Source organism: Mytilus californianus, unplaced genomic scaffold, assembly GCF_021869535.1.
Source record: "Mytilus californianus isolate M0D057914Y unplaced genomic scaffold, xbMytCali1.0.p SCAF_8, whole genome shotgun sequence".
Taxonomy (NCBI): Eukaryota; Metazoa; Mollusca; class Bivalvia; order Mytilida; family Mytilidae; genus Mytilus; species Mytilus californianus.
Window position 1 is genome coordinate 102,616,639 of NW_026262734.1, and position 20,498 is coordinate 102,637,136.

At 31.5% G+C, this 20,498-nt stretch overlaps 1 protein-coding gene across 1 annotated transcript in view; it reads left to right on the forward strand.

Moving 5' to 3' along the window:
- The window catches only part of LOC127712700 (signal peptide peptidase-like 3), a 48,752-nt gene that overhangs the window by 14,234 nt on the left and 14,020 nt on the right, over positions 1-20,498 (forward strand). Inside the window, exons 4-6 of the mRNA XM_052219302.1 lie at positions 14,403-14,494; positions 14,927-15,046; positions 18,082-18,160. Coding sequence (XP_052075262.1) covers positions 14,403-14,494; positions 14,927-15,046; positions 18,082-18,160 — 291 coding nt within the window. The remainder of the gene's footprint in view (positions 1-14,402; positions 14,495-14,926; positions 15,047-18,081; positions 18,161-20,498) is intronic.

The following is a 20,498-nucleotide window of genomic DNA, read 5'->3' on the forward strand; positions in this document are numbered from 1 at the left end:
TCATACATATGTAGGCTTTTTGCAAAAAAAAACAAAATCATAATGGTTTTTACAGTTTTTGCTCAAAGTTAGATGGGTGTATGTAGGTGAATCCTTTCAAGATTATAATCACATTCTTGAAAAATAAGTAAGATTTATAACTTGCACCTTTATGCATTTTACTTCATAATGGTAATTATCTTTATATAGTTATGATTATTATATTTTTTATGAATAATTAGGATGGATTGAATGATTAATTGGTGTTTAAGGTTCAGTCTTACTCTTAAATTTTGCATTCATAATAGAGAAAAAGCTAATACCTGAAATTTCAAGTCTTTAATCTGACCTTCTTCGTGGCTACCAGGAGACCACCTATGAGGTAAATCAAAAATCAGGACAAATATAATAGAATTTAGAAAGACATTAATATAAAAGTGAATTATTATTCCACTGCATTTAAATCATGTACCGGTAAATATTAATAGCGAAATCAACATTTGATTGGTTTAGACTATCCAATGTGACGTTGAACAAAACTTCATTTTCCCCTGTGAGTATATATCATATTCCACTCTGAAGGTCAGGACTTCCTTTTGCGACTTTACACACGGTTTATGTATATATATACAACAGTTTAAATGAGATAGTATAGTAATTTCATGTTCAAAATTAGTTCAGATAAAAAATAAAATAAATAAATAAAAAAATGAATGATTAACTTTTGTACTAATTATCATTATTGTTTATGTCATGTTTAGTTATAAAAACATGAGGATAAGAAAAAAAAATTTTGTAAATTAATATTTTATGTTCAGGAAATAAAAAAAGTATAAGCAGTGGAATAAAACATTCATTTTCATTGGCTCAGGGATATATGAAGATTTGTTCACCCTCGAAAAGTCATATTTCCCTCGGGCAATGCCATCGCGAAATATGACTTTTCTTTGGTGAACAAATCTTCTTATTCCATATTGATATAATTTTAGGATGTTTTCTCTTTATGAATTGGATTTTGGATAAAAAAGCATATTCACCTGGAGAAAAGTGATATTCACCGAGCTGAACGTCACATGCTTTTAACTGTAACGTTATAGTAAAATGTTTGATATACAATTGGTGTTGGTAAATATTTGACTTCAAATACATTGTTTTCTCTGGGAAAATGGAATAAAACAATAACTGTCTTTTATTTCGGTAAATATGTGGTTTAATTGACTTTTCTCCCTCAGGCATGGGAAATAAATGTATATTATGCTTCTGTTTTTTTTTGGTTCAAGAAATTTCAAATTCCATTACTATAAAGTTGAAATGTTTATTGCAACATCATGACTATATCTGGCAAAGAATAAGCTCTGTTTAAAACTGACAATTTGAATTACAATAAACCTTTAATTTTCATTGCTGTGAATGAATTGACAAAAGGCGATATTTAACTAGTATGCAAGAAGTGTTACCTTCTGAAATTACAACTGATAAATAGGGCTTAAATGTTTTTGGGACCCTAAAATATCTAGAAGTGGTCAGTAAGCCTGTTTTATTTACAAAATGAACAAGGAAATTGAGATTTAATCTTAAATTTGATTCACAAGGAATGTTACAGTGGAAATGATAAATTCTTTCAAAATTCTTCTGGTTTGGCATAGCAACATAGTATACAGAAAATAGCTTTCAAGGTCATGAAGATCAAATTGTTTAGATTTCTAAGGGTATAACAACAAAAGGAGACATTTATAGTGTATATTTATTATAAAGTTATCATTAAATGCAATGATCAATACCATCTGGCTGATCATTGATTGTATAATGTCCTCCAAATTATGGAGGAAAATAGTAATTCCCAAGCTTTGTGCTTTTCTTACATCAGCTGTTTGTATGCTTGATTAATTGGTTTTAATTAAATTCTGTTCAGTGTGATTCCAGGAGGATATTTGTCACACTTTAAAAACTGGTGCAAAAAATTGATAGATATTTTGTTATAGCAGTAACATATTTTACACATAAATAGAATGGTGCAAATAAGTTCAGGTTAATTCTATTGTGTTTGATGACAACTCGGTATTGATTAGTTTTAATGAATTTCACAGGTTTTAGAATAGGTCTTATTTTTAGGATCTTTGTTTGCAAATGAGGCTTTATCACATTTTGTCAATGAAAAAAGAATATAAGGAGTACAGGGAGGAATTGGATGTCATCCTGAAAAATAATGTGTCGTTTCCCTGCAATGCATCATGATAAATTTAATTTAGAATTCCTGACAATTTCACTGACTGTTCCTGAATTCCTGCTAATTAAACAGCTCAATCCTGAATTCCAGAAAATGGTCCTTTCGCCCCATAAAGTACACATGACATCAATGAAGCAAAAATTTGGTATGAAGCTTAATTACTTTAAACCAGAACTACTAAAAATGATTTTTATGACTGTTTGATGGTGTTAAAGGGATATTTCATACTGTTACATATGTACTTTTATTAATGCTAATGTTTATAATGGGTAAGGATGTGTGATTATTTTCCCTAAATTTTTATTCCTTATAAATGGTGTCAGTATAGTCATGATAGTAATTTTGTAAGCTTTGATTAAATGACAATAAAGAGGTGTTTCCAATGAGTAAATGACCAATTTAGGTAAAAATTGTATTTATAATCTGCCAACTTCCAAAAGAGAGAAAAATATTATGTTCTACCTGTAAAATTACATCAATAGTAAAGTCGGTATTGATAGTAATAAGGAAAATGTGTTTGATATGAAAAAAAAGTTTGTTATTGTTATCATGGGTTATATAAAGGCTATATAATTACATTAACAATTCAAATGCAAGTAACAGATGTTTTGAGCATTAATATAGAAGTTCTGAACTACTAATGGTAAAATTTTTTAAACCAAAGACATTAAGATTTGAACATTTAATTTTATTCAAACTTGTTTAATCAAACCATGAAAAAACAAATTTGGTAAAGAGTGCATAATATCCCTCAGTTTGTTTTTTGAGTAGAAAAGGATAATATTTTTGAAAATTTTGAACCCCATAACAGTAGTCCACATGAACAGCTTGTAACATTGCAATTAGATAAAAAAAAAAATATATAGAAAAACACAATTTTTGTTCATAATGGGAGAGGGGGCAGGCACCTGTCCTAATGCCTGGATCTACTAAATTTTTGTATGTCGAACATGTCTGTAAATTTAGAAAAATGACAGTAGAATAATTTTACAAACATTTATATACATAAATTTTTTTTTTATTGCTGGCTAATTGCATTGGTTACCCAAAACTTGGTGTGGAAAATGATTGTATAAATTCCAAAATGACATAATTTGGAAGTATAAAAATATACAGTAGCATAATTTTACAGACAGGTTCTGTATTATTTTGGAATTCACACTACATGGGTCTTGCAGAGCCTTTCTCTGCATATAACATGGAATTTTATTTGAAATTTATACCTGCAAACATATTTGTAAATTTCTTTGTAAAATTTCTTTATCATAAATCGAACAGAAAAACTAATTACTGTCCAATCTGTTGCCATAAATAAACTTGATAGCCTTTCCATTTGTGAAACCTGCTGTTTTTTGTGACATTTTTTTTCATGGATGAATAAGTTTCAGTTGTGTAATAACAGTTACAGATTTTTGTGTCTGGCATTCAAAATCTCTGATTTTTTAGGGTACAAAGAATTGTAGGTTTTAAACCATTTGAATCAAATGTTTACCTAGTATCCCAAGAACACAGTTATTTCGTAGTGCATTTCATAATCATTTAGACGATAGATACAAATTTAAAAAAATGCACCTGTGCTTTCTCAAAAAGATTTTTGCAGTGTAGTAATTATATAAAAATTATAGAAAAGTCTTTCAGCTCTAACTCAAAATATGGACAATTTCATGTGAAGGAGGTCGATAATTCAGTTTAACAGCTTCAGACATAATAATTTTTGACCTTTTTCAACTGGACCAAATCACTTCTTTACCTAAAAATTCATGACCCCCATTTTTTCTACATGTAATTTCATCCCCCTGCCTACTATATATGCATAAGATATATAAAGAAAAGAATTTGGAGTGTGTAAAAATATGCAGTTATTCATTGTCTACATTAGAGACTATATTCGTAGACAAAGAAAATCAAAGAATGATAACTTGTTCCCTGGACCAGGCTATCCAGCAGACATTTGCTCTATTCTGTTCCCTGGACCAGGCTATCCAGCAGACATTTGCTCTCTTCTGTTCCCTGGACCAGGCTATCCAGCAGACATTTGCTCTCTTCTATTCCCTGGACCAGGCTATCCAGCAGACATTTACTCTCTTCTGTTCCTTGGACCAGGCTATCCTGCAGACATTTGCTCTCTTCTGTTCCCTGGACCAGGCTATCCAGCAGACATTTGCTCTCTTCTGTTCCCTGGACCAGGCTATCCAGCAGACATTTGCTCTCTTCTGTTCCCTGGACCAGGCTATCCAGCAGACATTTGCTCTCTTCTGGGCTATAGCATTGGATCATGAGTGATAAATTTATCTAACTTTAAAGAATTTTTATGTCATACAGTAATGAAAACATACTTTATATATATGAATATTGACATAATTATTGGACATTTAACAGTAATTACATTTAAAATCCATGTCGGCTTTCTTCTCATATTAAAGAATGAGGAAAAACATGGATTAGTGTATATTATTCCTCATATCTTTAAAAGTCTTTAAACCAAACAGCTGATCAGGTTCATGCATTGTATTTGTCTTTAAAGCAACTTGTTTCGTCTGAGTCCAGACATTAATAAAACTTTTGAAGACTGGGGAATCAATTAAGAACTTGTTATGTTATATAGACTGTATGTTGCCCTCTCGATGTTTCCAGTGTTATATTTGTTATTGGATTGCTGTACGTCTCATTGACATACATGTATATACCCCATATCTCCCTGTACATGTATACATATATCAGGTTGTAATTAGTAATTGATGATAATGGTTATGATGGAAGGCTGTTTAACGTCCAGTGGCAAGTTGCATATTCAGGACGAGAACATGATAATGCGATATGAATATAAATTTTGAAATAGACAGACATGCTCAGATTTTCAACTTTCACATGGTATCAGTCTGCAGGAAGCAATGTGACCCTACCCTGACACACTATTCTGAATCAGAGCTGACCAGCCTTTCCTCTTACTCCCAAATCAGCTACATGCTTATCGGAGTAGCAGCAAATACATGTACGGATTTTCATGTCTCTGGTTTGACCCAGCCAGGTTTTTATCCCATGATTATCAATTGAGGTTGTTAATTTTCCTGTGTTTATGTGTAATAGAGTAACAGCATCTTATCTTAATTGAACTTGTATGTTTCTTCAAAGTATGATTTACAGATTGTTACTCTGTTGAAGTTGTATGTTAACCTCTTCATCATAAGTTCAACCTGATTACCTTCCAATTGTATGAGAAGATAGAAAATGCCAATAAAAAGCAAAAACCAATTTGAAATCTTAATTTCTAATCTTGTTTGTATTTCTTGTTTTTGTAATTAAATCAATACAATGCAGTTTAGCATGTTAATTGATGAATTGGTTAAAATAACATGTCAAATATATGTCATTTTTCAAAGAAAATTAGCCTATTGGCACAAAACTATATAAATATTGAAATAATTCTCTATCATTGTAAAGCATGTTAACATGTTTAACCCACCACATTTTTAATGTGCTTATTCCAAATAAGGGGTCTGTATTTTTATAGTTGACTGCTGTCGGCCCTATTTTTTTAAGCAATTTTTTGTTAAGGTTCTCAAAAATTTGTACTCTGTTGTTCATATAATAAACATTTAAAAAAATTATGATCATATATGAATTTTCAGTTTTATAGAGAGTTAACAATTTAAAAAAAATACAGATTAACTTAAAACCCTTCAACTCTTGAACAAGCAAATAAAGAATAAATAATAAGGCTACTTAATGAAGAGGTTTTGAGTGTTTGCTTGTAAAGTTGTTTTATTATCTTATGTAAATATCTCAAACTAAAGTTTAATGACCATCATATTTGATTTTTAAATTGAAATTTTAGAGAGCATATTATATTCATTTTATAGGAAATAAAATATGGAGATGTGGTATGGTTTGGAACCAACATCCTCTATTTGGACAGCAAGCTAAATTTAATTTTAATTTTTCAATGAATCACATGACAGTCATGTGAATGTTTTTTTTTTTATCAGTTTATTGATCGTTTAATCTGATGACATTATGATACTGTTATACTTAAAAAAATATATCTTTTATATAAAAAAAATTTAACTCCTATAAAAAAAATCTGGCATTAATTGATCAGAGTAACATCTGGTTCGTCAAATGTAAGACATTTTGGTGTGACATACTGAAATTTATATACCAATTATTCCTTTGTGTTGTATGAAAACTCATGAAAAAAACCAAATATGTTATAAGCTGGTGCAGCTATTTTTTTTTTTTGTCTTTGTCAGAATAATTTGTGTAGAATATTGACATTAGGTCTATACATAAAAAATGGATCATGTTTGCCTTTTTATGTCGCCTGGACACAGTAACAATAACAATAAGACTAGAATCTGAGAGAAGAAGCTGCATTTCTTTCAAAAGTTGTCTTGAGCTGTTCTTTTGATGATGTTGAGATATTTTGTAAGGTGTCTTTTAAAAAAGATTAAAGATTTTATTTTAAATAAATGTGGATAGTGTCCACATGTGGACACAGATGATGCCCCCGCTTGCATATCATATAGTTATAAAGGGACATAACTGAAGAACGGTAAAAGTGACGCTACCCAAATATGAACTTGATCTGAGTTTTGTGGTAATAAGCATTATGTGTAAATCTCATAACATTTGGTTGAGGCTAACTTAAGTAGAGAACAGAAACTAAAAATTCAGCAATTTTTCTATTTGTAAACACGCATAACTCTAGAACGGTTGTGTATAAATTTTATAACATTTGGTTGAGACAAACTAAAGTTAGAGAACAGAAACGAAAAATTCAGCAATTTTTATGTTTATAAAGGGACATAACTCAAGAATGGTATAAGTGTCACCACCAATTTTCGTACTTAATCTGTATTATGTAGTAATAAGCATTGTGTATAAGTTTCATAACATTTGGTTGAGGCAAACTAAAGTTAGAAAACGGAAACAAAAATTTGTACTTGATCTTAGTTTTGTGGTAATGAATATTGTGTATAGGTTTCATAATGTTTGGTTGGGGCAAACTTAAGTTACAGAATGGAAACTAAAAATTTTGCAATTTTTCGATTTATAAAGGGGCATAACTCAATAATGGTTAAAGTGACACTACCCAAATTCAACTTGATCTGTGTTTTATCAGTGGAAGTAAAAATTAAACATTGCATTGTATAAAGCATTGATTGTAGTTGATTCAAATGTACTACAAGGTTCCATATCACAAAGGGAAAGCTGGAATTGAGTTTGGGGGTAATTACCCAAAACGTTTAGGAATAAGGGGCCAAAAATAAGCATTTTCTAGTTTCCAGACAATAACTTGTGTTCAAGTGTATGGATCTCTCTCAAATTGTACTGCAAGGTACCATACCACAAAGGGAAGGCTGGGATTGATTTTGGGGGTAATTGCCTCAAAATTTTAGGAATGAGGGTCCATAAAGGGGCAAAAAAAAAGCATTTTTCTAGTTTCAGGACAATAACTTGTGTGTAAGTGTATGGATCTTTATGAAATTGTACTACAAGGTTCGATATCACAAAGGGAAAGCTGGGTTTGAGTTTGGGGGTAATTGCCCTAAACGTTTAGGAATTTGGGGCCAAAAGGGGCCAAAAAACAAGCATTTTTCTAGTTTCCAGACAATAACTTGTGTTCAAGTGTATGGATCTCTCTGAAATTGTACTGCAAGGTACCATACCACAGAGGGAAGGCTGGGATTGAGTTTGGGGGTGATGAATCATATGGGGGTACAAAAAATTGGGGGGGGGGATTTTTTTTTTCTTTTTTTTCTTTAAAATTTTCCATTTTAAATTGGTTATTTCTGATTTATATATAAGAGCAAATTGTAATGATATATGGTTTGAATAGGTAAACTAAAAAATTTTAAGTTCTTAGACCACATTCATTCTGTGTCAGAAACCTATGCTGTGTCAAATATTTAATTACAATCCAAATTCAGTGCTGTATCAAGCTTGAATGTTGTGTCCATACTTGCCCCAACTGTTCAGGGTTCCACCTCTGCGGTCGTATCAAGCTGCGCCCCAGCATTTTATTCCATTTATAAAGGGGCATAACTCTAGAACGGTTTAAGTGAAGCCACCAAAATTCAAACTTGATCTGTGTTTTGTGGCAATAAGCATTGTGTATAAGTTTCATAATATTTGGTTGAGGCAAACTCAAGTTAGAGAAAGGAAACCAATTTTGGTACGTACGTACAGACGGACAAGGGTAAAACTTAATGCCCCCACCGCTACGGCGGGGGCATAAAAATAACAATTCTCCCTTTTTTCATCAAAGAAAACATTGAATATTCACATCTTTGTTAAGAAAAAAAAACTTGTCACTAACCCAAGGTCCACCCCCTCCACCTTTTCCATCCCACACACACAACCTTTGATGTTTAGGTAATTTTATGCCAATAGATAATATTCCATGGAATAAGCATTAATAGAGTTAATGGTAAAATGAAACTGATAAATACACACGAGACACCAAAACCAATGAAGATTTGGAATTCTTTTGCAAATAGCAAGATAAAGCAATTTAACAATTAAGCATGTTATGTGGGGTTTCCTATTATATTACTTTAATAGGTTTATGTATGAACCCTCTTATTTAATTTGAAGAGAGTTAGGTGCAAACTTCCAAGATAGAAAGTCATGGATACATGCATGTTATAAATATTTTCTCAGTCCATATCTAACGAAATGGAAGTTAATTTGTGTAAGATTGACTGAAAAATATTATCTCTGAAAAGTCAGCTCTTTTTAATTAGTCAAGTATTACAGATAATACATAAAAGAAGGATTAGAAAATGGAAACCGAAATGATAGACAAATATAGTTATAAGCATGTTAAGTGGTTGGAAATGGTCATAGATTTTTCTTCCAATAAGAGGATTAAGTGTAAACATTATCAAAATGTTATCAGAGGAAGTATTATAAGTCCAAACAAAAGATTATGGACAGAAATATCAATGTACGATGTTTAGATCATTAAATAGTGCTCATTTCCTATAATTTGTGTGAACATTTTTAAACCCATTTAGTTGACATAATGAATTTACAAATAAGGGATAGCTTCATAAAAAAAAAATATATTATTACATTTACATATAATATAAGATGGAAAAAAATGCAAATATTGATTGGACCATAAGAATTTTAGAATTTTTGCAAGAAAAGCATGGAGCCACACTTCAATTTTGTATTCTTACAAACAAAAAGCAGTTGCAAAAACCAGACTTTCTGAGATATGTTTTATGCTTATAAAGTCCTTTGGTTTTTGTTAAAAAAAAATGTAATTTTCCCCTATAGGTGTAATACCACCATTGATTTTCCCCTATTAGTCTTTGTTAAATTTGCACTTTTCAAAAAATTGTGCAGAATTTATCTTTGTTTCAATTAAAGAAATACTTGGCATGAGTAAAGATTTATCCTGTCCAGTACTATAGAAAAAATTTTACATAACATTTCATTGCATATAAGAAAATAACCATCACTGGAAGTTAACCAATCAAATTTTCCCCCTTTTTAACCTGTGTACAAGCTTTAGGGTAACCATGTAACCTCAAGTTTCCAAAATATTCTATAGAAACTCCAAATAAAGAAATAATGGTGCTTTGAAATACCCAAGATATATGTTTATGACTCAGAAATGTTTTACTGCAATGAAATATAGGATCAATTACCTACAACTGTCAAATTCAAGGGAATATTTTTTTTCGACCTATTTTCGTATGCAACCGGATGTGACGTACTATGATTTGGTGGTATTACACCTAAAGAAGACTTTTTTGTTAAATAAACTGAATGTGACTTTTTTCCTTTGTAATACTGGTTATTTCAAGCATTCCTGTCAAGTTTTGTCATAATCAGTTCAATAGTTTGAGAAAAATCTAGTATAATGTAAGACGACATCTACAGCTATTCGAGCAAAATTTCATCGAAAAATCCAAACCAAGCCGCATCATGATAGAATATAGTGTGGACCAATAAATGATCAAATACTTATCTCATCTGCCTACAAACAGTTGAATATGATACAAAAGATGACTTTAGGATGATAAATACTACTAATGGACCTCTTTGTCTTCCTTATAAGGTCTCTTTTGGTCCATTTATACCTCTCATTTCCTCAAAATTTCTACTTTTTAGGCCAATAAATAAAAATTTTGGGGTAACTTTCACTCATTTATGATAGAAATGTTATTATAAATGATTAATTGAAGTATTCAAGCTGAATGAACTATCCGTATAAAAGTTTACTGTCTCCAAGGAGGTTTCAATAAGTCCTTACGTAAAACTTAAATTTACGCCGCGTTCCAGAGAGGGACATAAAAAACTTCTTTTTTGGTGAATAATTTGTTGTTACTGCTTTAAAAGTAATTTCATTTACTTAAAACTATATATTTATTAAAGTAAGTCTTAGGAAAAATTTTCTAGTATAGCAGAATATAAGAAATAAAGAGAAAAAGCTCCCCAAAACTCTAAGTATGGCTTGTTCTGTCAACTAATATTCATGGTAAAGTCCTATTTCAAGGAAATTTTCTCATAAAATGTATTTTGGAGACTCAGTCCACTCAGAATATTTCATAATTTGTAATATTTCACTTAAATAGCAAGAAATTTTAACACATGAGAGTACTCACAAGGTCAAAGGTGCATGTACAGCTTCCCATATTAGGTGTAATACCACCATTGATTTTCCCCTATTAGTCTTTGTTAAATTTGCACTTTTCAAAAAATTGTGCAGAATTTATCTTTGTTTCAATTAAAGAAATACTTGGCATGAGTAAAGATTTATCCTGTCCAGTACTATAGAAAAAATTTCACATAACATTTCATTGCATATAAGAAAATAACCATCACTGGAAGTTAACCAATCAAATTTTCCCCCTTTTTAACCTGTGTACAAGCTTTAGGGTAACCATGTAACCTCAAGTTTCCAAAATATTCTATAGAAACTCCAAATAAAGAAATAATGGTGCTTTGAAATACCCAAGATATATGTTTATGACTCAGAAATGTTTTACTGCAATGAAATATAGGATCAATTACCTACAACTGTCAAATTCAAGGGAATATTTTTTTTCGACCTATTTTCGTATGCAACCGGATGTGACGTACTATGATTTGGTGGTATTACACCTATATATAGGACTGAGTAAATAAGATTTTTTCTTAAAAAGTAAAAAATATTGAGCAAGAGTGAGGCATTTTTGGGGGTGATGTTATTTTAACTTAGACCACATTAGATTTAAATATACCTTATTTAAAGTTTTTTCTTGGTGTTCAAAATGATTTACACAGATCTGATATACATGTATACTGAGATACTTTTAAAATTGACTGATGAAGTAGTTAAAGATATAACTGGTTGGTAGAAAAAATAGATTTTACAGAAAACCTCATTTTACATGTTATATGCAAATTACAAAGTTTTTTCTTAATAAGATAATAATATAATGGAACATTTGTCAGCAAATTAATGAAAGCCATTAATAGAACATTAGTACAAATAAGAGTTTTGGGTTCCTTTAAACAAATCTAGTATTATAGTGTTTTAATACCATGCTTTGTAAAGACTAATGAACAATCTAAAAAAAAAAACTAGTTATATGGAAGTACACTACTAATTCATGACCCCATTGCTTTCTATGTTAAATTCCTCAATTTCAAGCAGACACAGCTCTTTTGTTTTAAGTTCAAATAAAGTGACAATCATTACATGTCAAAGCAACACTTTATGATGTCTTGTACTGAAAAAATCAGCATACCTTTAATGGCATATAAGAAAGAACTGGTTCCCGGAACTTCGGATGTACCAAAACAGGTACTTCAGATCTGACAAACAGGCAAAATGTACCCTCTTTTTAAAATTTGGTGCAGTTTTTTTAATATTCAAAATTATAAGTCAAAAAGTGTTCTACAATGATCACCAGTCATTCAGCTTTTATTTGATACCAAAAATACCTAGATATTCTACATATTTTGAAAGCTACACTCATGCGTAGGAACCATTTTGTGTTAAGTATGTACTACTTTCTGGCCGGGCCCGAATTAGTGGTGTTACACCATATGGGACTTCAAAGGATATATTGTTTTGTTTGTTTGTCTTTGACTCCAGATATGAAATTAGTTAAAAAGTTAAAAGAATAAATGTTTTATATCATGTTTAGTAGATGACATTTTCAATGTGTATAACCATGATAACAGTAAATATATTTATTTCTATGTGTTATAGTTTAGAGATACTCATATATACTGGGAATTTATTTTTAGAATGAAATATGTACAGATGTTCATTGGAACACTAATGTCTTCATTTTACCAGTTCAATCATTATTTCCTGAATATTACTAAAATTTTAATCAACTTTTATTTTAACGACCGTAAGCAAAATGTTTTTTAAAGTAAAATACTATGTAATAAAATAGGCTTATAAAAGGATTTTGTAATGTGCAGTCTAAATTTTTTTAATGTCAGAAATTATCTTTATAGACATTAACTGAGCCATTAACATTTCAATATAACAGGATCAAACTGAACAATACTTTCATGACTTTGATAATGCCCATAGAAGCAGCATGCTCTATAGTTTATAGAATATTTGGATTGGCTCTGTTGAATAACTGTTCCGTACCCACTTAAAAATCAATCTCAACTGGCTTAATGACTTCATAATGTAATTAAGTCCTGGTAATACTATAGAATACAATACACAGTAGTCATATACACTGATTTTAACCAAATTATTATTGTCTGTGGAATTACTATTTAAAAAGGGGATACATTATTATGAAATTACAATTGTCAAAAGAAAAATTTCCTAGTACTTTTAGCTAATTCCTGATAATTAGTTTTATGGGGCATTCTTTAATCTATATGGTTTTTACAAAAATAATTATCTTATAGTTCCTTTACATTTTAAAACAGGGAAAAGGTCAGTCAATTATTTATTAGAGTTAAAAAATAAGGAGACATTGTATGATTGTCAATGAGACAAATAAGAGGCCAGAGACCACAAGAAGAGGATGTTTATTACTATAGGGCACTGTACTTCCTTTAACATTGAACAAATTGGACCATCTACTTAATAATATATTGCTTAAATTGGATCAAAATCTTACTAATATATTGCTCAAATTGCTCATCTTTTTACTTATATATTGCTCAAATTGGATCAACGTCTTACTAATACAATGTATATTACTCAAATTGGACCAACTCCTTACGAATATATTGGTCATATTGGACCAACTCCTTACAAATATATTGCTCAAATTAGATCAACTCCTTACTTATATTTTGCTCAAATTTGATCATTTTCATACTAATATATATGTTGCTAAAATTGGATAAACTCCTTCCGATTAAATTTCTCAAATTGGATCAATTCCTTACTAGTCTTACTTATATGTTGCTCAAATTGGATCAACTCCTTCCTAATAAATTGCTCAAATTGGATCTTCTTCGCAATATGTTGCTTAAATTGGATCAATGTCTTACTGATATATTGCTTGAATCGGATCGACTTCGTACTGATATTGCTCATATTGGACCAACTTCTTACTGATATATTGCTTGAATTGGATCAACTTCTTACTAATATTGCTTGAATAGGACCAACTTCTTACTGATATATTGCCTGAATTGGATCAACTTGTTACTGATATATTGCTTGAATTGGATCAACTTCTTACTGATATATTGCTCAAATTGGATCAAGTCCTTACAAATATATTGCTCAAATTAGATCAGCTCCTTACTTATATATTGGTCAAAATGGATCAACTTCTTACTAATATGTTGTTCATATTGGATAAACTCCTTCCAAATAAATTGCTCAAATTGGATCAACTCCTTACTATTATGTTGCTCAAATTGGATCAACTCCTTCCTAGTAAATTGCTCAAATTGGATCATTGACTTTGTAATATGTATCAACTTCTTACTTAGATGTTGCTGAAATTGGATAAATTCCATCCGAAAATTTGTCAAATTGGATCAACTCCCTGCTAATCTTACTGATATGTTGCTCAAATTGGACCAACTTTGTGTATTATGTTACTTAAATTGGATCAACTTCTTACTAAAAGATTGCTTAAATTGGATCAACTTCTTACTAAAAGATTGCTCATAATTGAATCAACTTCTTACAATATTTGAACAGGAAAAGTTCCAATATCCATAACTTAAGTATACATTGAATTTATAATTTCAGATCTCTGAATATGGAAAAGGAAAATGTTGAGAGGGAAAGAGAAAAAGAAAAAGACAGTTTTATAGGAAATACTTCTGCAGAAAATGAGAGTAGTATGTTGATTTTAAACCTCAGATACTCTACTTCAGGGTGTACAAAACACCTAAGGGAGTTTAAATCATTAAAAATCAGCTGAACATTTTAATCACAAATATAAAGAGAAGCCAAAAATACCAAAGGGACATTCAAACTCAGTTGAAAATAAAACTGACAACACATAGAAAAAAAAAAAAAAAAAAAAAAAGACACAAAACGCAAAACACAATATAGAAAACTTAAGACTGAGCAACACAAACTCATTAGGTATTTTTTTCACAAAAAGATCCAAATATGAAAATAAACTTGGACTGAATTACCATGGTTACAACTCAGCTATTTGCTGCTGATAATCAAGTATATTTTCAGCTCTGAAAAACCATCATCAATTTGTTAGTTACGCTGTATATAAATGCATACATTCATTGGAATTTTGTTGTTCATTGTAGACATGCAGACTATAGATACATGTCAGGCGGCATTTTTACCGATTGGAGCCTCAGTTTCACTTCTGATCATGTTCTTTTTCTTCGATTCATTACAGATGGTCTTTGCCATTTGTACTGCAGGTAGGTAAAAAAATAATACTTGTAAAGCATATCTCATAGATTCTTAGTTATTGCTCAGGAAAATAAAGTCTTGTCATTGGTTGAATTAAAGACAAAAAACTCAAACATTTGTCCAAAAAAAAAAAACATTTATCGCTTTACCAGTACTTGACATGAAACAAAAAAATACAGGAATGAAAACTTTTATTGACTTTGTAATTTATCATATACATCAATCAATGTCAACTGATCAAACCTACAAAGTGTGATATTTTTTTTAGACAAAGATATGTCATCTGGTCAAATACAATGTAATTAGCTCTATTTAATATTATTATCTTATTTTTAAATAAGATTGTTTATGTATAAAAAAAGTTTACATTGATCATTCAAATGGATTCCAAATCACTAGTTATATAAAACAAATCACTTGTTTTATAAAACAACATATCAGATAGATTAGTGACTGTCATTTTGTGTAAATAATGTTTTGAAACCAATTTGTCATATTTTAAATGAAAAACACTACCGGTAATTTTAATGACAAAATTTTTAATTGGGAAATCGGGAGATTTTGGCCCCATATCAAGAGACTGGTCCTCAGAAAGAGAGATGATCCATGTCAGGAGACTAATCTTCAGGCAGAAATTTGAACGTTTATATCAGGAGACTGGTCCTCATAGGAAGATATTTGCTCCATGTAGGGGGACTAATCTTCAGAAGGGGGTAGATTTCAAATTTTAGAAACAATATTGGGAGGCTCCCAAAGATATATAGAGTTGACACCTATGCTTTATCTTGTCAGTTGAACCAGTTGCAAGAAATAATATTTATCAATCTTGTTTTAGAAAGATGACTAAAAAAAACAGCTGAACACATCAGATAGTTTCATTTTAGGCTTCAAACTAGCTGTTATTGTAGAGAAACTTTTAGTAGTACCCTACCCCCATAGCCGAAGGGGACTATAGGGTTGCACTATGTCCATCCTTCCATCCTTCAGTCTGGCAAATCAGTTTTCCACATTTTTATGCCTCATTTATGGGCATTAATGTTTTTCGGTCTGTGCGTCTGTTGGTTCATCCGTCTGTCCTTCCGTCTGTCCCACTTCAAGTTAAAGTTTTTGGTCAAGGTAGTTTTTGATGAAGTTGAAGTCCAATCAACTTGAAACTTAGTACACATGTTCCCTATGATATGATCTTTCTAATTTTAATGTCAAATTAGAGTTTTGACCCCAATTTCACGTTCCACTGATCATGAACATAGAAAATGATATTGCGAGTCAGGCATCCGTGTACTATGGACACGTTCTTGTTTTTTCATGTTTAAAGATATTGATATGATATTGGGTATATAGTTTTATCATGACCAGTTACAGATGAAGTGTGAATTTTGTTCCAGTCTGATGAATTTGTGCAGAGTAATGGCCCTTGGACGAAGAAAATTCATTAAAGTTCTCTGTTTTCTGCACTTGTTTTCGTCATCCTGGAAGATATTGATTAAATATTTGGTATATAGTTTTACCATGACAAGTTACAGATCAAGTTTGTATTTTGTTCGGTTTGGATGTTTTTTTTTTTATTTGGAACTGGTCGCTCCTGGGACAATGTATTGCCATGCAATACTCTCAGAATGCTTGTTTTATACATAGCATACTAATGCTTTAATGAATCAATAAATGTATAGATTCAGTGAACTTTTGTTCTAGGTATTAAAGATACGCCATTATCACAAACTTAAATCAACTGTTTTCCGATGAAGTCAGACTTTTTGACAGCTTTATGATCTTCAGTGTAAAGTATTTTAGACGTATTGTTAAATTACATCAGAAAATAAGCCGTTAACATTAACTTTTGAAATAAGATATGTCAGACATAAATGGAATTGTATGCGTAATGATAGCTTTTAAGTATTGTGTTTCTATTAGGAGTTTTTCTCATGTGAACAGTGTAAATGATAAATAAATTTTTAGTAGAAAGACTAGTTTTAAATTAAAAAAAAACTATGTAGAAAAGGTGTTAAATAAAAATAAAAGATTAGTAAAGAAAAACATTACTGGTTAATCCAGCTTGCTTAAACTCTTTTAAATCAAGGTCATTGAAACTCTTTCATGTTCATATTAAGTCAATAATTTAGTCACTGATGCAAAACCATGTGATCAAAAATAAACTTGATAACATATGAATACTGATATGATTTCCATAATTACATCACATCTGTTGTCATCTCATTTCCATAATTGTGTTGTAATTTGATTTTTATTGTTAAATAGTTATTATTGATTGAACTGATGTGTACTGTTGGGGGAGGTCATATGAGATAAAAGGAAGCCTGGGTGATTATGAGTAGTTGATATCATCTAAAATTGAGGAAATATGACTGGTTAATATTTCTTTGTGCTTATTTTGGAAATTTATTAGTGTAAATTAATATATTTCCCTTTAAAGTTCAGTTATTTATATGGCTACAATGTATAAACCAATACTGTTAACACTCTTTATAAAAAGAGATGTAAGGGTATGTCAATAAGACAGCAACACAACAACACAAACAAAATCTAGAGATATCTAACATGGAAGACAAGGGTCAAATCTTTTTTTCTCTCAACAACCTGGTGTCCATTTAATTGCACACATACATGTTAGAAACACATCTCTAAGCATTCATGGGCCTCTGTTGATATTGTTATTTAACTTGATAAATTTGATTAATTATTTTAACAAAAATTGCTAATAATATTCTTTTTCCAAATTTTGCTGAGGAAATTTGAAGTTGACCAAATTAATAATTATCAGATTTGTTTATACATCCTGGTTCCGTGTATTGATCAAGTAATCAATTATGAAACAGATTCGGTGAACTTAGTTCATTTCAAACTGCATCTTTAAACTAGAAATTAAAATGGATCCCTAAACATTAAGTTTTTAATCATGATTTTAAGAAAGAAATTTTTCGGAAACCTATTTTAAGTAATGTGAATACACATGCTCTCAATTTTTATATTGATAAAAAAATTAAAATAATTCTGAATTTATTGTAGTTCTTTCTTTTATTTTCAGTGCTGGCGACTGTGGCCTTTGCCTTTCTGTTGTTACCTATGTGTCAGTATATCATCAAACCCTGCTCTACAGGCCAAAAGTAAGTCAGTCTATCATCAAACCCTGCTCTACAGGCCAAAAGTAAGTCAGTATATCATCAAACCCTGCTCTACAGGCAAAAAGTAAGTCAGTATATCTTTAAACCCTGCTCTACAGGCCAAAAGTAAGTCATTATATCATCAAACCTTGCTCTACAGGCCAAAAGTAAGTCATTATATCATCAAACTCTGCTCTGCAGGCAAAAAGTGAGTCCGTTTATCATCAAATTCTGCTCTGCAGGCCAATAGTAAGTCAGTATATCATCAAACCCTGCTCTACTAGCCAAAAATAAGTCAGTCTATCATCAAACCCTGTTCTACAGGCTAAAAGTAAGTCAGTATATCATCAAACCCTGCTCTACAGGTCAAAAGTAAGTCAGTATATCATCTAACCCTGCTCTACTGGCCAAAAGTAAGTCGGTATATCATCAAACCCTGCTCTACAAACCAAAAGTAAGTTAGTATATCATCAAACCCTGCTCTACAGGCCAAAAGTAAGTCAGTATATCATCATACCCTGCTCTACAGGCCAAAAGTAAGTCAGTATATTATCGAACCCTGCTCTAAATGCCAAGAGTTAGTTAGTCTATCATCAAACCCTGCTCTACAGGCCAAAAGTAAGTCCATCATCAAACCCTGTTCTACTGGCCAAAAGTAAGTCAGTCTATCATCAAACCCTGCTCTACAGGCCAAAATTAAGTCAGTATATCATCAGAACCTGTTCTACAGGCCAAAAGTAAGTCAGTATATCATCAAACCCTGCTCTACAGGTCAAAAGTAAGTCAGTATATCATCAAACCCTGCTTTACTAGCCAAAAGTAAGTCAGTATATCATCAAACCCTGCTCTACAGGTCAAAAATAAGTCAGTATATCATCAAACCCTGCTCTACTAACCAAAAGTAAGTCAGTGTATCATCAGCCCTGCTCTACAGGTCAAAAGTAAGTCAGTATATCATCAAACCCTGCTCTTCAGGCCAAAAGTAAGTCAGTCTATCATCAAACCCTGCTCTACAGGCCAAGAGTTAGTTAGTCTATCATAAAACCCTGTTCTACAGGCCAAACGTAAGTCTATCATCAAACCCTGCTCTACTGGCCAAAAGTAAGTCAGTATATCATTAAACCCTGCTCTACAGGTCAAAAATAAGTAAGTATATCAAACCCTGCTCTACTAGCCAAAAGTAAGTCAGTATATCATTTAACCCTGCTCTACAAGTCAAAAGTAAGTCAGTTTATCATTAAACCCTGCTCTAATAACCAAAAGTACGTCAAACTATCATCAAACTCGATCTACTGGCCAGAAGTAAGTCAGTCTATCATCAAATCCTGTTCTACAGGCCAAAAGTACATCAGTATATCATTAATCCCTGCTCTACAGGTCAAAAGTAAGTCAGGATATCAACTAACCCTGCTCAACTGGCCAAAAGTAAGTCAGTATATCATTAAACCCAGCTCTACAGGTCAAAAGTAAGTCAGTATATCATCTAACCCTGCTCTACTGGCCAAAAGTAAGTCAGTATATCATTAAACCCTGCTCTACTGGCCAAAAGTAAGTCAGTATATCATTAAATCCTGCTCTACTATCCAAAAGTAAGTCAGTTTATCATTAAACCCTGCTTTACAGGTCAAAAGTAAGTCACTTTATCATCAAACCCTGCTCTACAGGCCAAAGTAGGTCAGTATATCTTTAAACCCTGCTCTACTAGCCAAAAGTAAATCAGTTTATCATCAGATCCTGCTCTACAGGCAAAAAGTAAGTCAGTATATCATTTAACCCTGCTCTACAGGCCAAAAGTAAGTCAGTATATCATCAAACTCTGCTCTACTAGCCAAAAGTAAATCAGTATATCATCTAACCCTTCTCTACTGTTCAAAAGTAAGTCAGTATATCATTAAACCCTGCTCTACTAGACAAAAGTAAGTCAGTCTTCCATCAAACCCTGTTCTACAGGCCAAAAGTAAGTCAGTATATCATCAAACCCTGCTCTACAGGCTAAATTAAGTCAGTATATCATCAAACCCTGTTCTACAGGCCAAAAGTAAGTCAGTATATCTTTAAACCCTGCTCTACTAGCCAAAAGTAACTCAGTATATCATCAGACCCTGTTTTACAGGCCAAAAGTAAGTCAGTATATCAAACCCTGCTCTACAGGCCAAAAGTAAGTCAGTCTACCATCAAACCCTGCTCTTCTGGCCAAAAGTAAGTCGGAGTATCATCAAACCCTGCTCTACTGGCCAAAAGTAAGTCAGAGTATCATCAAACCCTGCTCTACTGGCCAAAAGTAAGTCGGAGTATCATCAAACCCTGCTCTACTGGCCAAAAGTAAGTCGGAGTATCATCA